General features: G+C 42.8%; 1 protein-coding gene across 3 annotated transcripts in view; it reads right to left on the bottom strand.

Annotated features, from left to right (window-relative positions):
* UBR4 (ubiquitin protein ligase E3 component n-recognin 4) overlaps positions 1–12,999 on the bottom strand; it is a 145,980-nt gene extending 132,981 nt beyond the window's left edge. For 2 of the 3 annotated variants that reach the window (XM_069079152.1, XM_069079153.1), the window contains exons 1-8: positions 12,644–12,804; positions 3,836–3,933; positions 2,729–2,832; positions 2,353–2,482; positions 2,103–2,242; positions 1,644–1,746; positions 1,342–1,483; positions 1,074–1,198 (exon numbers count right to left, since the gene is read on the bottom strand). In XM_069079152.1, coding sequence (XP_068935253.1) covers positions 1,074–1,198; positions 1,342–1,483; positions 1,644–1,746; positions 2,103–2,242; positions 2,353–2,482; positions 2,729–2,832; positions 3,836–3,933; positions 12,644–12,684 — 883 coding nt within the window. In that variant the 5' untranslated portion in view covers positions 12,685–12,804. Of the gene's footprint in view, positions 1–1,073; positions 1,199–1,341; positions 1,484–1,643; positions 1,747–2,102; positions 2,243–2,352; positions 2,483–2,728; positions 2,833–3,835; positions 3,934–12,643 lie in introns of all 3 variants that reach the window. The other variant, XM_069079151.1, reaches the window with a different exon arrangement.
* Between the last annotated feature and the right edge of the window lie 3,943 nt (positions 13,000–16,942).

The following is a 16,942-nucleotide window of genomic DNA, read 5'->3' as shown; positions in this document are numbered from 1 at the left end:
ACAGTACATGGCTCAAGGTCGCCTCTCTAATCAACTACTTTTCAGAACCTAATTCCCAAGATACCACTTTAATGATCTTAAAACCAAGAACCAAATAATTCTATTATGAAAATATGAGAATATGAAGATGAGATAAGCTTATAATCTAATGAGGGAAACAAGAGACAAAATCAAATGAGGGAAACAAGATAAAACATACAGTATAGTGTAACAAATGCAAGAGAACAGATCAAAGTGCTAGGAAAAGTCAGAAGAAGGAAAGATTGCTTCCTGCTTTGGGGACAGAGATGCAAGTGTGAAAAGGCTTCATGGAGGAGGTAGAACCTGAACTGGAATTTGGAGAGGAAAATACTTCAAGAGGTGGAATTTTGTTTTGTCTTTGTTTTTTATATGTTTATATTTTTATTTGGGTTTGGGGAGGAGGACACACACACAAAGGCAACTAAGGTTAGTAAAGACAGTTATGAAAAAATTTAGGATAAGAACAGGATGGTTCAATCCAATTTCTCTAGCACATAAAGTACATGATGGGACTGGGATGGGATGGGAAATAAGGTTAGAAAGAATATACTGGGGCACCTAGGTGGCACGGTGAATAGAGCACCAGCCCTGGAGTCAGGGAGACCTGAGTTCAAACGTGACCTCAGACACTTAATACTAGCCGTGTGACCTTGGGCAAGTCACTTAACCCCAATTGCTCTGCCTTCCCCCTTCCAAAAAGAAAAAAAAAAGACTATAAAGTGTTTTTCCTAAATAAAAGGTAACCATAACACCTAGTAGAAAATAAGCTCACACTCAGGCCCTATATACTTTGAGGCATCGAGGTGAGGGGGGAACAAAGATGTCATGGATATAACAGAGAATGTTTACAATAATAAGCACCCCTGTACATAAAGCACTTTGTCAAGCACCACTGGTTTCCCTGGGGCAAAACAGAGATTGAATTATGGGCAACTGCCTGGACAGAAAATACCAGATAGTCTTTCTGAAGAAAGAAATCAGGCAACAATCAAAAATCAGGAAGATTTTCAGGACTAAAAAGAAACTTAGAGCCAAGTCCAATAACTACTCACCTGCATATAGACAGCTGAGGCTGAGTACTGTCACATCTTGTAATCGAGCAGGATTGAGGGGTTCCAAAACAGGGAGAGAAAGGGTATCCAATGCCATGGTTACATCAATGACTAACGAATGAAAACTATAAGATGAGAAAGAAGACAGGGTGAGCCTAGCTAGTAGCCCTTGGAATAGCTTCCCTTCTTCAACTGTCAGGTCACAGTAACTAGCAATGAAAGATCAATTATAGCTCTCTTTTTGGATGTAACCTTTGCAACCTCTTACCCATTACGGACAGCCGTGGCATCTGCCACTGTTGCGGGCATAATGAAGAAGGAATTAGCCAGCACAGCATCTTGGAACCGATTGATGTAGCGTAGGAAATATGGCAGGTTAAGACACACACGGAGCAGCTTCTCTGAACCACCTGTACCAATGACAAGGTAGAGCTACAAATAAGACTCTCTGATTTTACCCCTTTTCATAGAGAGACACAGAGATAAGGTCTGGCTTCTAGACAATTACTGGACCACAGCTTGGAGTAACCTTTTGTGTTCTAAGATATGAAACGAGTTGTTTGATCTTACCAAGCTCCTGCAGACTAGCCACATTCTGAGCTATAAACACATTCTTGGTCTTGATGGCAGAGGCCTGATCTGTTGAGGACTGGTCATCATTTTCTCCTTCCACCTAAGTGAAAATGCAAAGTGACTGAGACCTCTTATGGCAGGAGCTGCCACAACTTCATTGCTTACTGCCCTAGAAGGTGGGAACCAAATTAAAGCCCCCAAATCAGAAAAAATAATAGGATAATAGATTTAGAAATGAAAGAGACATTAGAAGTCATCTAGTCCAACAGTTCCTCTACTTCTAATACTTCACTACTCCTAGGCTAACTCCTGAAATGCTATTCCAACTCTGTGGGAACATAGAGGTTATTTATCCAGTGCAAACATCAACAAACATAGAATGTCTCAAAATTTGCTACCTATTGCCTTTTACTTACTAGATTAACATGTGATGGGGACAAGGCTGAAGAATCTCACCTGAATCACTGGCGTGAGGGACGGTGTTGCTACAGCTCGAGGATTGAAGACTGAGGTCAGCTGGTTCAGAAAGTTCATTTGTACCTCTTTTTGCCTCAGCTCTGGGCTGACTGGGGAAGCCAGCTCCTTCTGATCTTCCACTACATTAGTTCAAAGGGAAGAAATGGGGCAAAAATGATAGCGGCAAAGCAGCAAAAAGTCTAGAACTGTCAGGGACCAAATGTGTAAATCCTATAGTGCAAACACTTACCATCCGAGAGAGTCTTCACTGTCTGTGGGAGCTTGGCAGATTTCATCATTGCGGTGAAAGTAATGATTTCAGTTCGGTCCAGCCGGCTACAGCCAGTGCACAGGCCTTTGATAAGGAGAATCAAGTGTTTCTGGAAAGAAATCAAATTTAAAATGTGACTTTAGGTAGGTACAGCACAAAGCATTCTTTACTGGCAAAGGCTTACAGGACCAAAATTGAGCTCATATTAATCAGCACAACTGGACAATAATACAAAGCCTCTCTCACTAGTTTTTCCCTTTCCCACTTCTCTAACTCTACAGAGGAATCTCATGCCAAATAAGGACTAGAAAACCTTCAGCCCCAGAGAGGTGACACACCACCCTACAGGTCTCACCTGGGATACAGCACAGGCCTCATCTGGATTCTCTAGGCGCAGGAGAGAGAACTCAATCAGGACTTTGCAGGCAGCTGCCACTGACTGGAGCTGATTTCGGGGAACTGAAAAAGCAACCAACTACTTACGTACAGGGAATTACAGCCCTCCTTTACCAACGAATTAAGTAATCTATAAGTTTTTGTTGAACCTCTACCTCACTCAAATCAACCAACCTACACCTATAGCCAAAGTTGACTTTGACCCACCATCATTTCTTTAGCACTGATAACTATACTTGTTGATACAGAAGTTTTTTTCCATTTGTTCAGTATGAAGGAAGGTACTTCTTTACCTACATATCTATTCTTCCCAGAGGCTCTTGCCTTTCTCCATTTTTATCCATAAAGAGAAAGGAATGGATGCCATCAAGACATAATGCTTGCTATCAACAATTCTAGACTCTTACCTGGAAGGGTGTTAAGGGTTTATGAAGTTGCTCACAGTCTACCTGAATAACCTGCTAATAACTAAACAAGTCAATAAAGAACTCAGGTACTCATTTCATTAATTATGGTGCTTTTTTATGTAGCAACAAAAGAATTGAGATCAGAGGGATAAATTATTGAAATATAACAAACATAAAATACAAATGTTATAATCAACTGGGGAAAAAGATAAGAAAATGGAGGCTAGAAAAAGTCATTTTACGTTGCAGGGCACATAAAGAAGTCAAATTCACTTTCAAACTACAATCACAAGATGGGATACTGCTCTGGCATACTGGCTGTTATGGGCTACCAAGAATGCACTCCTTTCCCAGACAGATAATATGAAACTTAATATAAGGGCTTTGACTAGAGAGAGAAACTTAATGAGCTGAGGACTTGGTGCTCAAACCTCAGGGCATTCTCTGCTTTTGTTTGGACAGTCTGGGTTCAAATGAACTGGTAGAGAGTGGTGCATATCATAGTTTGCTGTTGTCTCAACTTCTGGGAAGATGGCTTGGGAGTGCTGAAGCAAAGACACTTCACTAACCCACTCATGTAGTCAGTCAGACCTAACGGGAGAACAACAAGCCCTCTATTCACAGGCCCAGAACTGGGAGGGACAGAGCTGGGTACTTACTGAGGCTGCAGACCGTTGTGATATAGTGTGTGGAAAGTGCGACAAAGGAGGAGTAGAAGGGCTCGTACTGCTTGTCGTGGTGCAGGATTTCTAATTCGCTGCAAAGACAACATGGCTAGTTGGCAATCCAGAATCTTGACTGCATCAATAGCATGAAGAGCACACGAGCATTCATTCAATTAACAGCTTCAAGTGAAGTATCTACTGTGGACCAAATCTTTCTCCACTACTGAAGTAGAGGATCATCATGGAGATTCTAGCAATCCCACCCACTCACCCCCTCAACCCTTTAGCTGGGGAGCTCCTATTCTTTAAAGGCTCTTTAAAGGATCACAAGTCCCTTGGCTAAGCAGTGAGGACCAACATGACCTAATATCCATAAAAACAGACCAGAATTTAATGAACTAATGAAGGCATTGAATATGACTCAATGGAGCCACTAAACTTTGCTGAGAGTTTTGCTTCTCTCAAGCCAGAAGCATCCCAGACTCAGAGATGTAAATACAGAGAACTGGACCTGAACTGTCTACGGGCAATACCACAGCTGGCACCTCAACGTAGCGCATGTCAAAAGTAAAGCATCATACTCAGAGGGTCCCAATTCAGGGAAGCCATCCCCTCAGAAGACATTTAGAGCCTTGTTATTTTGGAATATTATAACAAAGATTAGTCAAGTGCTGGTTCCCCTCGGAGAGTCAAGCACGAATAGTGACTGAGTGGCCATCATGTGTTAGGCTCTATGCTAGACAGTGTTCGAGTATTTCCTCCTTTCTGGCTTCAACTCAAGTAATGAAAACAAAAGACCAGAAACACCAAAACTTCTGAGCCAGGAGAGTCCAGAAAGAGCATCCAAAGTTTCAAGATAACATCAGCAGACTTCGCTTCATAAACCCAGCATGGTGGAGCACAAACAGCACTAAGAAGGCAGAAAATCTGGATTCAAGTCCTGGTTCGGACACAACCTTGGCTAAGTCACTTTACTCATCTGAGGCTCAGTTTCCTCGTCTTTAAAATGAAAGTGTAAAATTAGTTGATCTCTAAGATCACTTCCAAGCTCTAATATTTTGTTTCAGAAAATTAGTTCACAGCATTTTAGAGCTTGAAAAGTTCAGAGCTCTTCATCTCGAAGGGTATGGAAACTTGGGGCTTCTTTTAAATATAGTTTAATAAACGTATTTCAATACAATTCTTTTCCTTTGTAATTCCAAGTACTTTAGATAACTAAAACTATGATTCTGAGAAGGAGTCAGCAGGCTTTACCAGACTGCCAGAAGGGTCCAAAGGACCAGAAGAAAAAGAAAAAAACTGCTCATTCCCTTTGTTTTCTCCAAGCTAAACAGACAGCTGCTCTTCCTTCCCTTCTAATCTGCGGTCTTCTTATTCACTGTTCTAAGGTTTGCACTGCCCAAAAAAACTTCATGTTCTAGTTCCAGCTCTGTCCCTTACTTTTCAACTGTGAGACTCTAGTACCAAAATATTAAAGACAGGAGAGAAGTGAGGAGAGGGGAGCACAGATGAGCCTGCTTCAGTATTCAGGAATCTCTGCACCTCAGGTTCATTATTGATGGGGAGAATTTATCTTAGTTCTTAAAAAGGCCAAATGAGATAGTATGTGTAAAAGCACTACTAACACATGAAGCATTATTATTACTGTATAAAGTTACCTCCATTTATCCTTTGGGATCTGAAGTAATAGAATAGCAATACTAAAAAAAACTCAGAGAAATTGTATGGAGCAAAGTGCTCACACTCAGAGACTATTCTTTTGACTGTTATTCCTAATCTGAGGACAAGGTTACTCCAACAGGCTGAAAAAAGGTTAGAACTCATTTAGCCCAGACCAATGTTGCCACATTATTATTTAATGCTTATTCTATGTAGAGAATGTTATCAGGTGTGGACTGAGGCAAGAACCCAGATACTGACCCTAGCCCTATAGCTCAGTAACTGAAATGTGACAGCAAAAAACACAAGCACAGAGAAAAGATAAGAATGTAGCTGGATAAAAGATGGGTACTGGCAGCAGCTCTGAGTCACTCTCCATTTTGAGAGGAATCTAAAGTCTATGAGAAATAAGCCTTTAAAAGGATTCTAGGGGCAGCTAGGTGGCACAGTAAATCGAACACCAGCCCTGGAATCGGAGGACCTGAGTTCAAATCCGACCTCAGACACTTAACACTTACCAGCTGTGAGAACTTGGGCAAGTCACTTAACCCCAATTGCCCTGCCCTCCCCCCTCCAAAAAGCGCAAAAAAAAAAAAAAAAAAGGATTCTATAGGAGGAAGTATATTAGTTGAGTCCACAAAAGATCACTCCAAGTACGTGAGAGGTATTGAAGAATGCAGAGAAATAGAGTGGGAGGACAAACCAAGCAATAAAAAAAATGGAGGGAAGGGAAATGCAGAAAACATGAAATGAAAAGGTGGACAGAAGCAGAGAACGGTCCTGATGGTGCAAGAATATCTTCTCATATGCCAAGTAACACTGCTAATTGTTCAGTCCTCTGGAACACCCATTCCTCCCAACCTGCCAGAAAATAAACCTACTAAATGCAAAGCCAAGAGACATCTTCATGAAAAGATCCAATACCTTATATTTGAAAATGTTACATATAATAACAAGAACAGCAGCTAACCAAATGATGGAGCATGATCATAAAGATTAGAGCTAGGAAAGAGAACTGCTTTCTCTTTTTTGGCAGGAAGGTACAAGGTAAAGAGGAATTTATTTCCATTCTCTTCTCTCAAGCAACTTAATGCCTTCTATTTCTGATCTTTCTTTCTACATGGTTTCTCTTTTTAAAGTGTAACTATTCAACCCTCCTTCCATTAGCCAATAAATGCCAAAGAATAACAAAAGTCCTTCCCCATCTCTTTCTTGGCTACCAAAGACACGGTGTCCCACAAAGAAGCTTTTTATTTTTTTTAATGTTGACCTAGGAAATGAAAGTCTTTTTCAGATATCTTGTTTACCTTGGAATGAAAGGGGAAAGTCAATACTCAGAGAAGCTAAAGGACTTACCTAAAGTCATAAAAACTGGAATAAGATTTAGGTCATTTATCCACACAATTAAATAGTATCTTCCAGTGGTGGGGATCTGTTTCTTTTTGTTAACCACCATGTAATAACTCAAAGCAATTAACCGAGTAGAATGGCAGTCTTGACAAAGGTTGAAAATGAATAGTAATAGCAGATATTTATATGAAGAGCTTTAAGGTTTACAAAGCACTCTATAGACATGATCTTATTTTAACCTCATAAGAAATGTGAAAAAAGTATTACAGGTATTATTATCTCCATTATTCAGATGAAGAACATGGTCATAGCTAGTTAAGTGTCAAAGGCAATTTCTTTTTTTTTTTTTTTAAGCAATTGGGGTTAAGTAACTTGCTTAAGGTTACACGGCCAGTTATTTCTGGGTGTGGTGCTGAGTGTCTGAGCCCGGGATTTGATCTCCAGGTCTTCCCAACACTGGAGCCGGTGCTCTTACTTGCTGTGCTACCTGGCCACCCCTCAAAGGCAATTTCAAACCCAGGTCTGCCTGATTCCAAACTGAGCCCTCTATCCATAACTCTTTAGCTTCTAATTTGTCTGTTTTTAAGAAATGGATGTCGGGGCGGCCAGGTAGCACAGCAAGTAAGAGCACCGGCTCCAGTGTTGAGAAGACCTGGAGATGAAATCCCGGGCTCAGACACTTAGCACCCACCCAGAAACACCTGGCCGTGTAACCTTGAGCAAGTTACTTAACCCCAATTGCTTAGGGGCAGCCAGGTGGCTCAGCGAGTAAGAGTACCGGCTCCAGTGTTGGGATGACCTGGAGATCGAATCCCGGGCTCAGACACTCAGCACCACACCCAGAAATAACTGGCCGTGTAACCTTGAGCAAGTTACTTAACCCCGATTGCTTTATAAAAAAAAAAAAAAAAAGAAAAGAAAAAGAAATGGATGTCTATGGGGCAGCTAGGTGGCACAGTGAATAGAGCACCGGCCCTGGAGTCAGGAGGACCTGAGTTCAAATCCAGCCTCAGACACTTAACACTTACTAGTCCTGTGACCTTGGGCAAGTCACTTAACCCCAATTGCCCAGCCTTCCCCCCCTTCAAAAAGCAAAAAAAATTTAAAAAGAAACGGATGTCTAAGAACTCTCGGGCAGAGGTGTAATTTGACAAGTACCTTGACATTACATAAAGGAGAAGTCTATAACCAAGAAGTTCAGTGACAACACAGGAAACACTGATTCAGAGAAATGTTAGTAAATTCACTATATGAGGATGAGAGTTCTTCTCCTAAAACAACTAGTGAGTTGCAGTAGACTAAAAAAATAATTCACTATGTAACACTTACTTAAAAAAGAAACCAGTCCTCATCACTTAGGCTAATTAATCCCACATAAAGCATTAGGGCTAGGTTGAACTAATTCTGGCTACAATATATTTGTTCCTAAACTTGGAAAGGTGATAGTGTTTAAACAGCTTGCAGTCTCAAAAACATGCATGAAACAGGCAAGTCTCAGAAAGTTAGAAAGAATGAGCTCATCAAAAAAATAGAACCAGATTTCTAATTATTTTTACACTCTGACACTTTTAAGCATGTAGCACCAATTTATATATGCTAATTTATTCTTTCTTCATTTCAGCAAGTCTCTAATTACAAATTCTCCATGGATTCTCAATAATCAGGGTCTGGACCTTTTAATTGTCCATGCACTTCTTCATCTGAATGAAAGGTAACTACCATCTAAAAGAGAACAAAGAATGGATCACAATGTCTGGAAATCTCCTATTTCATGTGATCACCCCTGAGAGTTATGACTTAATGGGAGCTTCTGAATGCCAGAGCGGGAGGTGAAAGCTGGTAGGAAACAGCCAGGACTTCCCCCCTCTTCCCCCCCCAAAAAAAAGCAGTAGAAAAAACACAGCAGCAGGAAAAGAGGACATTGGGGAAAAGGAAAAAAAATATGGCCAGAGTAATAGTGGATTGGAGCTTAGGGGCCCACAGAAGGAATGGCGAATAAAAAAGAGAGAAAGCAAAAATAATCTGGACATTTTATATGTAGTAAAAGAACACTGGTCTGGAAGTCAGGAGGCCTAGATTCAGGCTATGACTTGCTATCAGATCTTGGTGATCACAGATTTATAGGTGGAACAGCCTTGGGGATGATCTAGTCCAACCGTCTCATTTTTCAGATGAAGGTACTGATGTCTTGAGAAGGAACTTCCCCAAGGTCACAGTGTTAATACATGGAAGAGGCAGGATTTGAACTAGCTCCTCTGACTCCAGAAACTGACTCCACTATACCCCCATTTAACAATTTATATAACCATAAAGCATTAGATCAATGAGCTAAGAAGTTTATGTATCATGTCCTAAGTATTTGTTCATAGAAAGAATTCATAGAAAAGTTATGCCTTCATGATCTTCATCCTTTAAAAGTCCACTTGAAATTCTAAGGAAGACACACTAGTGCACACATATTCAAATCTAAGCTCCAACCTTGCCCAGAGATTCAATGGGATTCCGCTTTTTCAATTAAGGTTCTGTGGGTAAATGCCTATCAGGTGAGAGTTGTTTTTAAAATAGTGAAAAGCTGTCTCTTCTTCATGAGCACACGCAAATCTCAATTAGATGAGCTATCAGAGGATGAAGCTGGAAGAGACCTGTTACCATTTTGCCTACTATCTGGTCTGCTATACTTGACTTTAGTATAATGTCCAGATTTTTGTTGTTTAGTTGTTTCACTTGTATCTGACTCTCCATGATCCCATTTGGGGTTTTCTTGTAAAGATACGAGAGTGGTTGTCCATTTCCTTCTCTAACTCATTTTACAGATGAGAAAACTGAGGCAAACTGGGTTAAGTTACTTGCCCAAAGTCACACAGATATCTGAGGCCAGATCTGAAGTTATAAACATAAGTCTTCCTGATTCCAGGCCCAACACTATCCACTGCACCACTAAACTGCCCATATTCACTGAATTAGGTTAGATCATCTAATTTTTTCATTTAACAAGACTATTGCTGGGCTTGGGGCAGTGTATAAACAAATGTTATTCTGCTTTTACAGAATGATAAGACTGTCTGTGCTCATGTAGAGAGCCTGGACTTCTTCATTTTACAGAAATGGAAACTGAGACCAAGAAAGTTAAACTGATTTGTGTAAGTCAGTTAAGTACCTGAAAGCAAATTTGCAAAGGAGGAGGAAAGAGCCCTGGACTCGGACTATGGAGGCCAAATTTCAGTTCCTAACTGTGATTTACAGTTTTGTGCCCTTGCAGAAATCACTGAACCACTGTGAACCTCAGTTTTCTCATCACATAAGGTTGCTGAACAGGATGAAGGCACTTTAAGGACCCTTCTAGCTATAAAATTCAATGATTCTAATGCCAAATGTTATTGACTGCAACTCAATTCAAGCAACACACTGGAGTAAAACTCAGAGAAAATAAAACTACTACTTATCTAAAAGTTTTTTTAAAAGGAGGGTATATAATTTGAGGATAAGACCTTTGATATGTCTTCATCTTTAGAATATTTTTGGTTTGATAACAAAATAGGAAAAATCACCTGCAGGGTTTACTTACAAAGCAGGATTTGATATATGCCAACCAAGCATAAAAGCGAGCACTTTGTCAGGCTCTGAGCCTTGCTGAAATAACAACTACTTATTTCTGACTTTTTGTAAAACTTTCTTATCTTTTTTACTTTGCTCTAGGATAAAATAACCCAGTTAGCAGCAAATGTGGAGAGTAGCATAAAGTTTTGGTTGGAAAAATGGAATTAAGGTAACCTCTTATAGAGAATAACTCAAAGGATAATTTCTTTCAGGAACTCTGGCATAACATCTTTTTGCAAAGGAACAGCTCCCACAACCTTGAGGGTAGTAGTGTCTCCAAAACAAGAAAAACTGATGTAAAAACAAAAGATTTAGAAAAAATTAAAGAGTTGGGGGCAAAACTCCAGAGGCCAACTAGTCTAATATCTTTGTTTTACAGATTAGAGTAGTATAATGGACACTGAGGTAGGCCTGGAATCAGGACTGGCTTGAAATTTTGGCTTTGATACTATCGCCCTATGGAAAGTAATCTAAATGCCCTAGATTTTAAAATAAGGTACTGAGAGACTAGGTCTAAAAATCTATGTATGTCTCCTGAACTGCCTTACTGTTCTTAATTTCCTACATTCTACTGCTACAGAGAAACTCAAATCTCTGTTATTCTTCCATCACCTGCTATCCCCTCTCCAAGATCCTCTAGCACATACTAATAAAGCTGCCTGTAAAATGATTTAAAGACATTTTTTACATACAAAAAAAGAACTCTTCACCATGGAAAAAATTCCAACTTCTTGGTCAAAGAGTACAGGAGGTTTCTGATCCCTGGCTTTGGATGATTTTAATCTAATACTGTGACAGGAAGTTTATGGAAGGAAAGAGAATTGGTGCTGTGTTGTAACTTAAATCCATAAAGGCACATGTCAGTATGATTACATTTCCACTGGGGGACTGTTAGTTATTAAATTATTTGGTCAGCTCTTGATTTAAACCTCAGGCTCCTCAGGCCCTTATCCTTAGGTGAGGGGAAGGGTTGTCCCAGGAATGCAATCTAACCATAAGAGCAAAGGATTTAGAACTACAAGGGCCCTGTTACAGATGAGGAAAATGAGGCCTAGAGGCAAAACAACTTGCCCAGTATCACGAAGGTCATAGAATAACAGAGCTTGGATTACAACCCAGGTCTTCCAATCCCAAATTCATTTTTCTTTGCACTACCCATCCTATTCACAGAGATGAAAACCTCTAAATGTTGTCACGCTGCTCCATCTTACAAATGCTCAACCCCTCCTCACTTCATAGAGGTCCAGAATGATGTAGTCACTTAATTCTGACTCCAATCCTTGCTAGCTGGGGTGATCTTGAGCAAATCCCTGAAGACCTTGGGCTTCAGCTTCCCTCATCTGTTAAATGACCACAACATTTGCTCTACTTATCTCAAAGGGCAGCTATGAGTTAACTGCTCTGTAAACCTTAAGGTAATGTATAAATGTGCAGTTAATACTGCCCAAGGTCACACTGCAGAGGAGGGAATTTTGACTTGCCATCATAGCAAGTCCTCTTACCTCCCAAAGGGCAGCCTGAGATCTAAAGATCATAGATTTAGGAGCTGGAAAGGGCCTTAGGGGATATCTAGTCCTACATCCTCATTCTAGGGATAAGGAAGCTTATGTCGAGAGGTCAAACAGCTGGCCCAAGGACACACAAATAGTTAAGTGGCAGGTGCAGGATCTGAATCCAGACGCCCTGACTCCAAAGCTGATGATGATCTGTCCACTGTAGCCTGAGGACCCACCTCCCAAGGCCTCCCTCCGCTAGTTTCATCATCCAGGATACCATAAGTATATGTATAGAGAGGGGGTCAGGGGAGCATCTTTCACAGACTGTCAAAGCTTGAAGGAACCTCAAAGCATCCTTTAACCCAACTCCCTCCTTTTACGGAGGAGGAAACTTAGGCTCAGGTGGGAACGTGACTTGCCCAAGGTCACACGGTGAGTCAGTGGAAGAGGCTGGATTCAAGCCCGGGCCTCCAGACCCCGAACTCAGCGCTGCTACCATTCCTTGGACTCCAAGACGTGCCTCTCGAGGGGAAACTGAGGCATGAGCTCCTCGGCCAAGGTCCCGGGCCGGGGAGGGCGGGTCCGGTCCAGGAGGGAGGAGGAGGGGGTCGGAGGGGCGGCGGCCAGAATGATGCAGCAGAATCTCCCCCCTCCCCCCTCCCCCCTCCCGGCCCGGCTCCCGGTCCCCGCCCGGTACTACCTCTCGATGACTGAGGCCACCAGCTGCGGCAGCTCCTTCATCTCGAAGGCGGAGTAGGAGGCGGAGAGCAGCGGTCGGACCGCCACCTCCCAGCCCGGGGCCGCGGCCGGGACTGAGGCCGAGCCTGGAGCCGGGGCCGGGGCTGGGGCCGGCGGGGCCGGGGCCGGAACAGGGGCAGGGACAGGGGCCGGGGCCGGGGCCGGGGTTGGGGTCGGGGTCGGGGTCGGGGTCGGGGCCGGCGCCGGGGCCGGCGCCGGGGCAGCAGGAGCCGCCCCCGCTGCCGCCATGGCCGCCGTCCCCGCCGCCGCCACCACGGCCGCCGCCACCACAGCGTCTTCCCCGCCGCTCGTCGCCATCTTCCCTCTCACGACTGCGCCTCCTCCGGGGGTTTGCCACCGGCCCAGCGCCGCCTCCCGGGAGGGGGCGGAAGTGACGTGAGTCTTCGCGTCAGCCGGCGCGACGCGACCCGACGTGGGCAGTGAGCCGAAGATTCCCAAGGGACGAAGAGACAGGCCTCTTCCCGGCGCTCAACGATTGGCGAATGGCTCGGGAGGTGGCTGCGCCTGCGCAGAACGCTCCGAACGGCGCCCTGGGGCGGAGGTTGTTTTTGATTTGGGAAGTCCGCACTGCCTACTGCGCCTGCGCCGCGCCCAGATCCTCCGGCGACCCCTAGATGTGGGGATGTCCCTTGGTATAAGTAATCTGACGGTCGCGTCTTGGTTGTCGCGACTTGAGCCATGTCGGGGACGAGGTGAGTATTGGACGGAGGAAGCCCCGGGGCTATGAGGCCCCCGGGGCCGAGTTCCTTTTTAACCGAGGAGATTACAGGCTCCGAGAGGGTGACCGACTGCCCAGGTCCCTTAGCGAGCGTGTGGCTGGGCCGGAGCCAGGCCGCGACCTCCCATCTTCTTCTGGCATCTGAGCCTGGGGACGCCCCGGCCCACCAGGCCTGCCCTGGAGCCGTCCCCGGCCCCGGCGTTCTCGCGGGCAACCGACATTTCTTTCCCTCCTCTCCCTTTTCCCTGTAGTTAATGGGTCCTTCGGTCAGCAAGCACCTACTACGTGCCGTGCCCGGCACGGAGCTGAGCGCTAGGGAAGCAGAGGAAGATAAGACAGGTCCTGCACTCGAGGAGCTCCCATATATGTGCGTACACACACGCGTATACACGTATATATGTGTATATAGTCATATACGTGTGTGTATGTGTAGGGATAAATAGATAGTGAACTGGACGTCATTAGCACCAGCATCGGAGGAATCAGGAAAGGCGCTTAGTGAATGTATCTGCTCAGTTTCTTCTTCAGGTGGCTTCCCCAGGACAAAATTATGGGAAGCCAAGAGAGCTCTGCGTTCCCCCTTTTCTTGGAATCTGCTTTGGCCTGCGTAGTAGAGTAGGGAACTGCCAAGGTTAGGGTGATAATTGATGATCCTGAATTGCCAAGTGTTGCAGACTTCTGTGACCGATATGAGAGGCTTCGTGTGGAGATGAAGACTAGGGGAAGAAGAACCTAAAGGAAAAGCTGGACCAGTTCAGTTCAATATAAACAAACATTTATTAAATGCTATTTGCTGGGATAAAAAGGTTTGAAAAAAAACAGCCTCTGCCCCCAAGGAATTTATATTTTATTAGAGGAATCGACATGAACACAGATAAAATACATACTGAGCTTTTCTTTCTTGGGAAAGGATGCTAGCAAATAAGGTGATCAAGAGAAAAGCCTTATAGAGGGGGTAAGTACTTAAGCTGAGCTTTAAGTCACTCTATTCATAAACATTTATTAAAAGCCTGTTGTGTGCCAGGCACTGTGCTTAAGTAAGTTATTTAGATACAAAAGGCAAGCAATGGGATGGTAGGGATTCTAAAAGGTAAAAGTATAAAAGGAGTGAAATCCCTGGTGGACAGCTTATCCAAAAAATACATGAGGCCAGAAATGAAATGTCAAGGGAAACCTCACCCAAGCCAGCTTGGCTAGAATGTAGAGCTTGAGGAGAGTAAGTATAGCAGTTCAACAATTTGGAGCCTCATTGTGAAGAGCCTTAAAATCCATGCAAGAATTTCCTTTAATCTGAGGGGCAGGAGGCTACCACGGGAGCTTCTACAGCAAGGAAATGACATAGTGTCAGACTTCTGCTTTAGTACTATCAGTTTGGCAACGGTAGATGATTTAGAAGGGAGACAGGCATTCAGGAAGCTGTTGCAGTAGTCCAAGTTAGAAATAATGAAAACCTGAATTAGGGTGATGTTTGTATTAGAAAGAGGGGGAAAGATGCAATATATATTTTGAAGGTAGAATTGATAATGAGGGAAAATGGAGAGTTGCAGATGACTTTAAAGTTGTATATCTGAGTGACTAGAAGGATAGTACTTTCAACAGAAACAAGATGAACAACTTTGATTGCATAAAATTGAAAAGTTTTTGCACTAACAAAATGCAGCTGAAATTAGGTGGGATGTTGGGAAAAAAGTTTTTTCTGATAAAGATCTCATTTCTAAAAGGTCTCATTTCTAAGGCATATAGGCAATCAATTCAAATTTATAAGAATAAGATCCATTTCCCAGTTGATAAATTGTCAAAGGTCAAAGAGTCAAAAACTGCCTATGTGAATAGGCAAGACTGACCCAAAAAAAAGGAAAGTGAGAGATGATGGAGGGTTATGGGAAAACAGGTATATTAATGCATTGTTAATGACACTGTGAACTGGGCTGACCATTCTGGAAAGCAACAGCAACCCTTTGACTTAGCAATACTGCTACTAGGTCTGTACCCCCAAAGAAATCAAATAAAGAGGAAAAGAATCTCTATGTACAAAAATATTTATTGCAAAATTAGAAAGTAATGGGGCGGGGGATTGAGTGCCTATCAGTTGAAGAATGGTTAAACAAGTTTTGGTAAATTTTTGTGATGGAATACTATTGTGTTTTAAGAAATGATGAAGGGAATAGTTTTAGAAAAACCTGGGAAGAGTTTGTATGCACTGATACAAAGCAAAAGGAATGTAATAATGGGAACAATAGGGGCGGCTTGGTGGTAAAGTGAATAGAGCACCGGCCCTGGAGTCAGGAGAACCTGAGTTCAAATTTGGCCTCAAAACACTTGACACACTTACTAGGCGTGTGACTTTGGGCAAGTCACTTAACCCCAACTGCCCTGCAAAAAGCAAAAGCAAAAAAAAAAAAATAATGGGAACAATTTATACACTGACAACATATTGTAAATAAATACAACTTTTAAGGACTTGAGATTTATCAACACAATGGAACCATTCACAGTCCCAAAGATTTCATAATGAAACCTTCTAAACCTTCCAGAGGTTAATGAACTCTAACTACAGATTATGGCAGGTTGTGTTTTTGGGGGGGAGGGGGGAGAAAGGGAAGAGACATGGTTAATGTAGGAATTCGTTTTGCTTAACTACACATATTTGTAAAGAGTTTTGTTTTGCTTTTGCAATAGGTAGGGAAAAGAAAGGGGAGGGAGAGAGTTTGGAACTGAAAATAAAAGAAATTTGCATTTTTTTTAACTATCAGCTATTAATGAAAGTCATTGAATTATGACCAGTTGTTACAAGTAAAAAAGTATGAAAATTGGCCTTCATTTGAAGGGGGGGAACCAACACAAGAGAATCTAATTTCTAGTATCTGCATGACTTCTTGATTATGGGCCACAGAACCCAAGTAAAAGATCTTCACTTCACCTATACTTGAAGCCAGAAAACTACATAGAACCTGTTGAGAAAGAGAACTATTTGGAACAGCAAAGACACAGTGAATCAGAGGTCCCAGCAGCTGGTGCAGGAATACTAGCAAAGGACAGCCAACAAAGCAGACCTTTAGCAATAGGCTGGTGGCGTAGTCTGAATGGGCCATCATGCTGGATTCCAGGAAATGGGCCAAGGACACAAGTCACCAAAGATCCCTGAAACAGTAAGCCTCAAGTCATCATGATTTGCTTGTGGGCCCCTTTCACCTGAGCTCAGGATTTCTTTTTTTTTTTTTAAGCACTTGGGGTTAAGTAACTTGCTCAAGGTTACATGGCCAGTTATTTCTGGGTGTGGTGCTAAGTATCTGAGCCCAGATTCGATCCCAGGTCATCCTGACTCTGGGGCTGGTGCTCTTACTCACTGAGCCACCTGGCCGCCCCTGAGCTCAGGATTTCTTACAGGAATAATGGTGAAACTGAAAATGTGGCATGCCCTGGTATATTGAACAGTATATAACAAGTAACCATTATATTATTATACTCATGTTATAAGAGACATTTGAGGGAAATAGCTTGCCAGCCTATGAAAGGGAAAGT

Source organism: Petaurus breviceps, unplaced genomic scaffold (genome assembly GCF_028583685.1).
Source record: "Petaurus breviceps papuanus isolate PSGF00001 unplaced genomic scaffold, PetGlider_PUasm1.0 91041, whole genome shotgun sequence".
NCBI lineage: Eukaryota > Metazoa > Chordata > Mammalia > Diprotodontia > Petauridae > Petaurus > Petaurus breviceps.
Note: the sequence above shows the minus strand (reverse complement) of the source record. Positions and strands in the feature narration are given on the sequence as shown.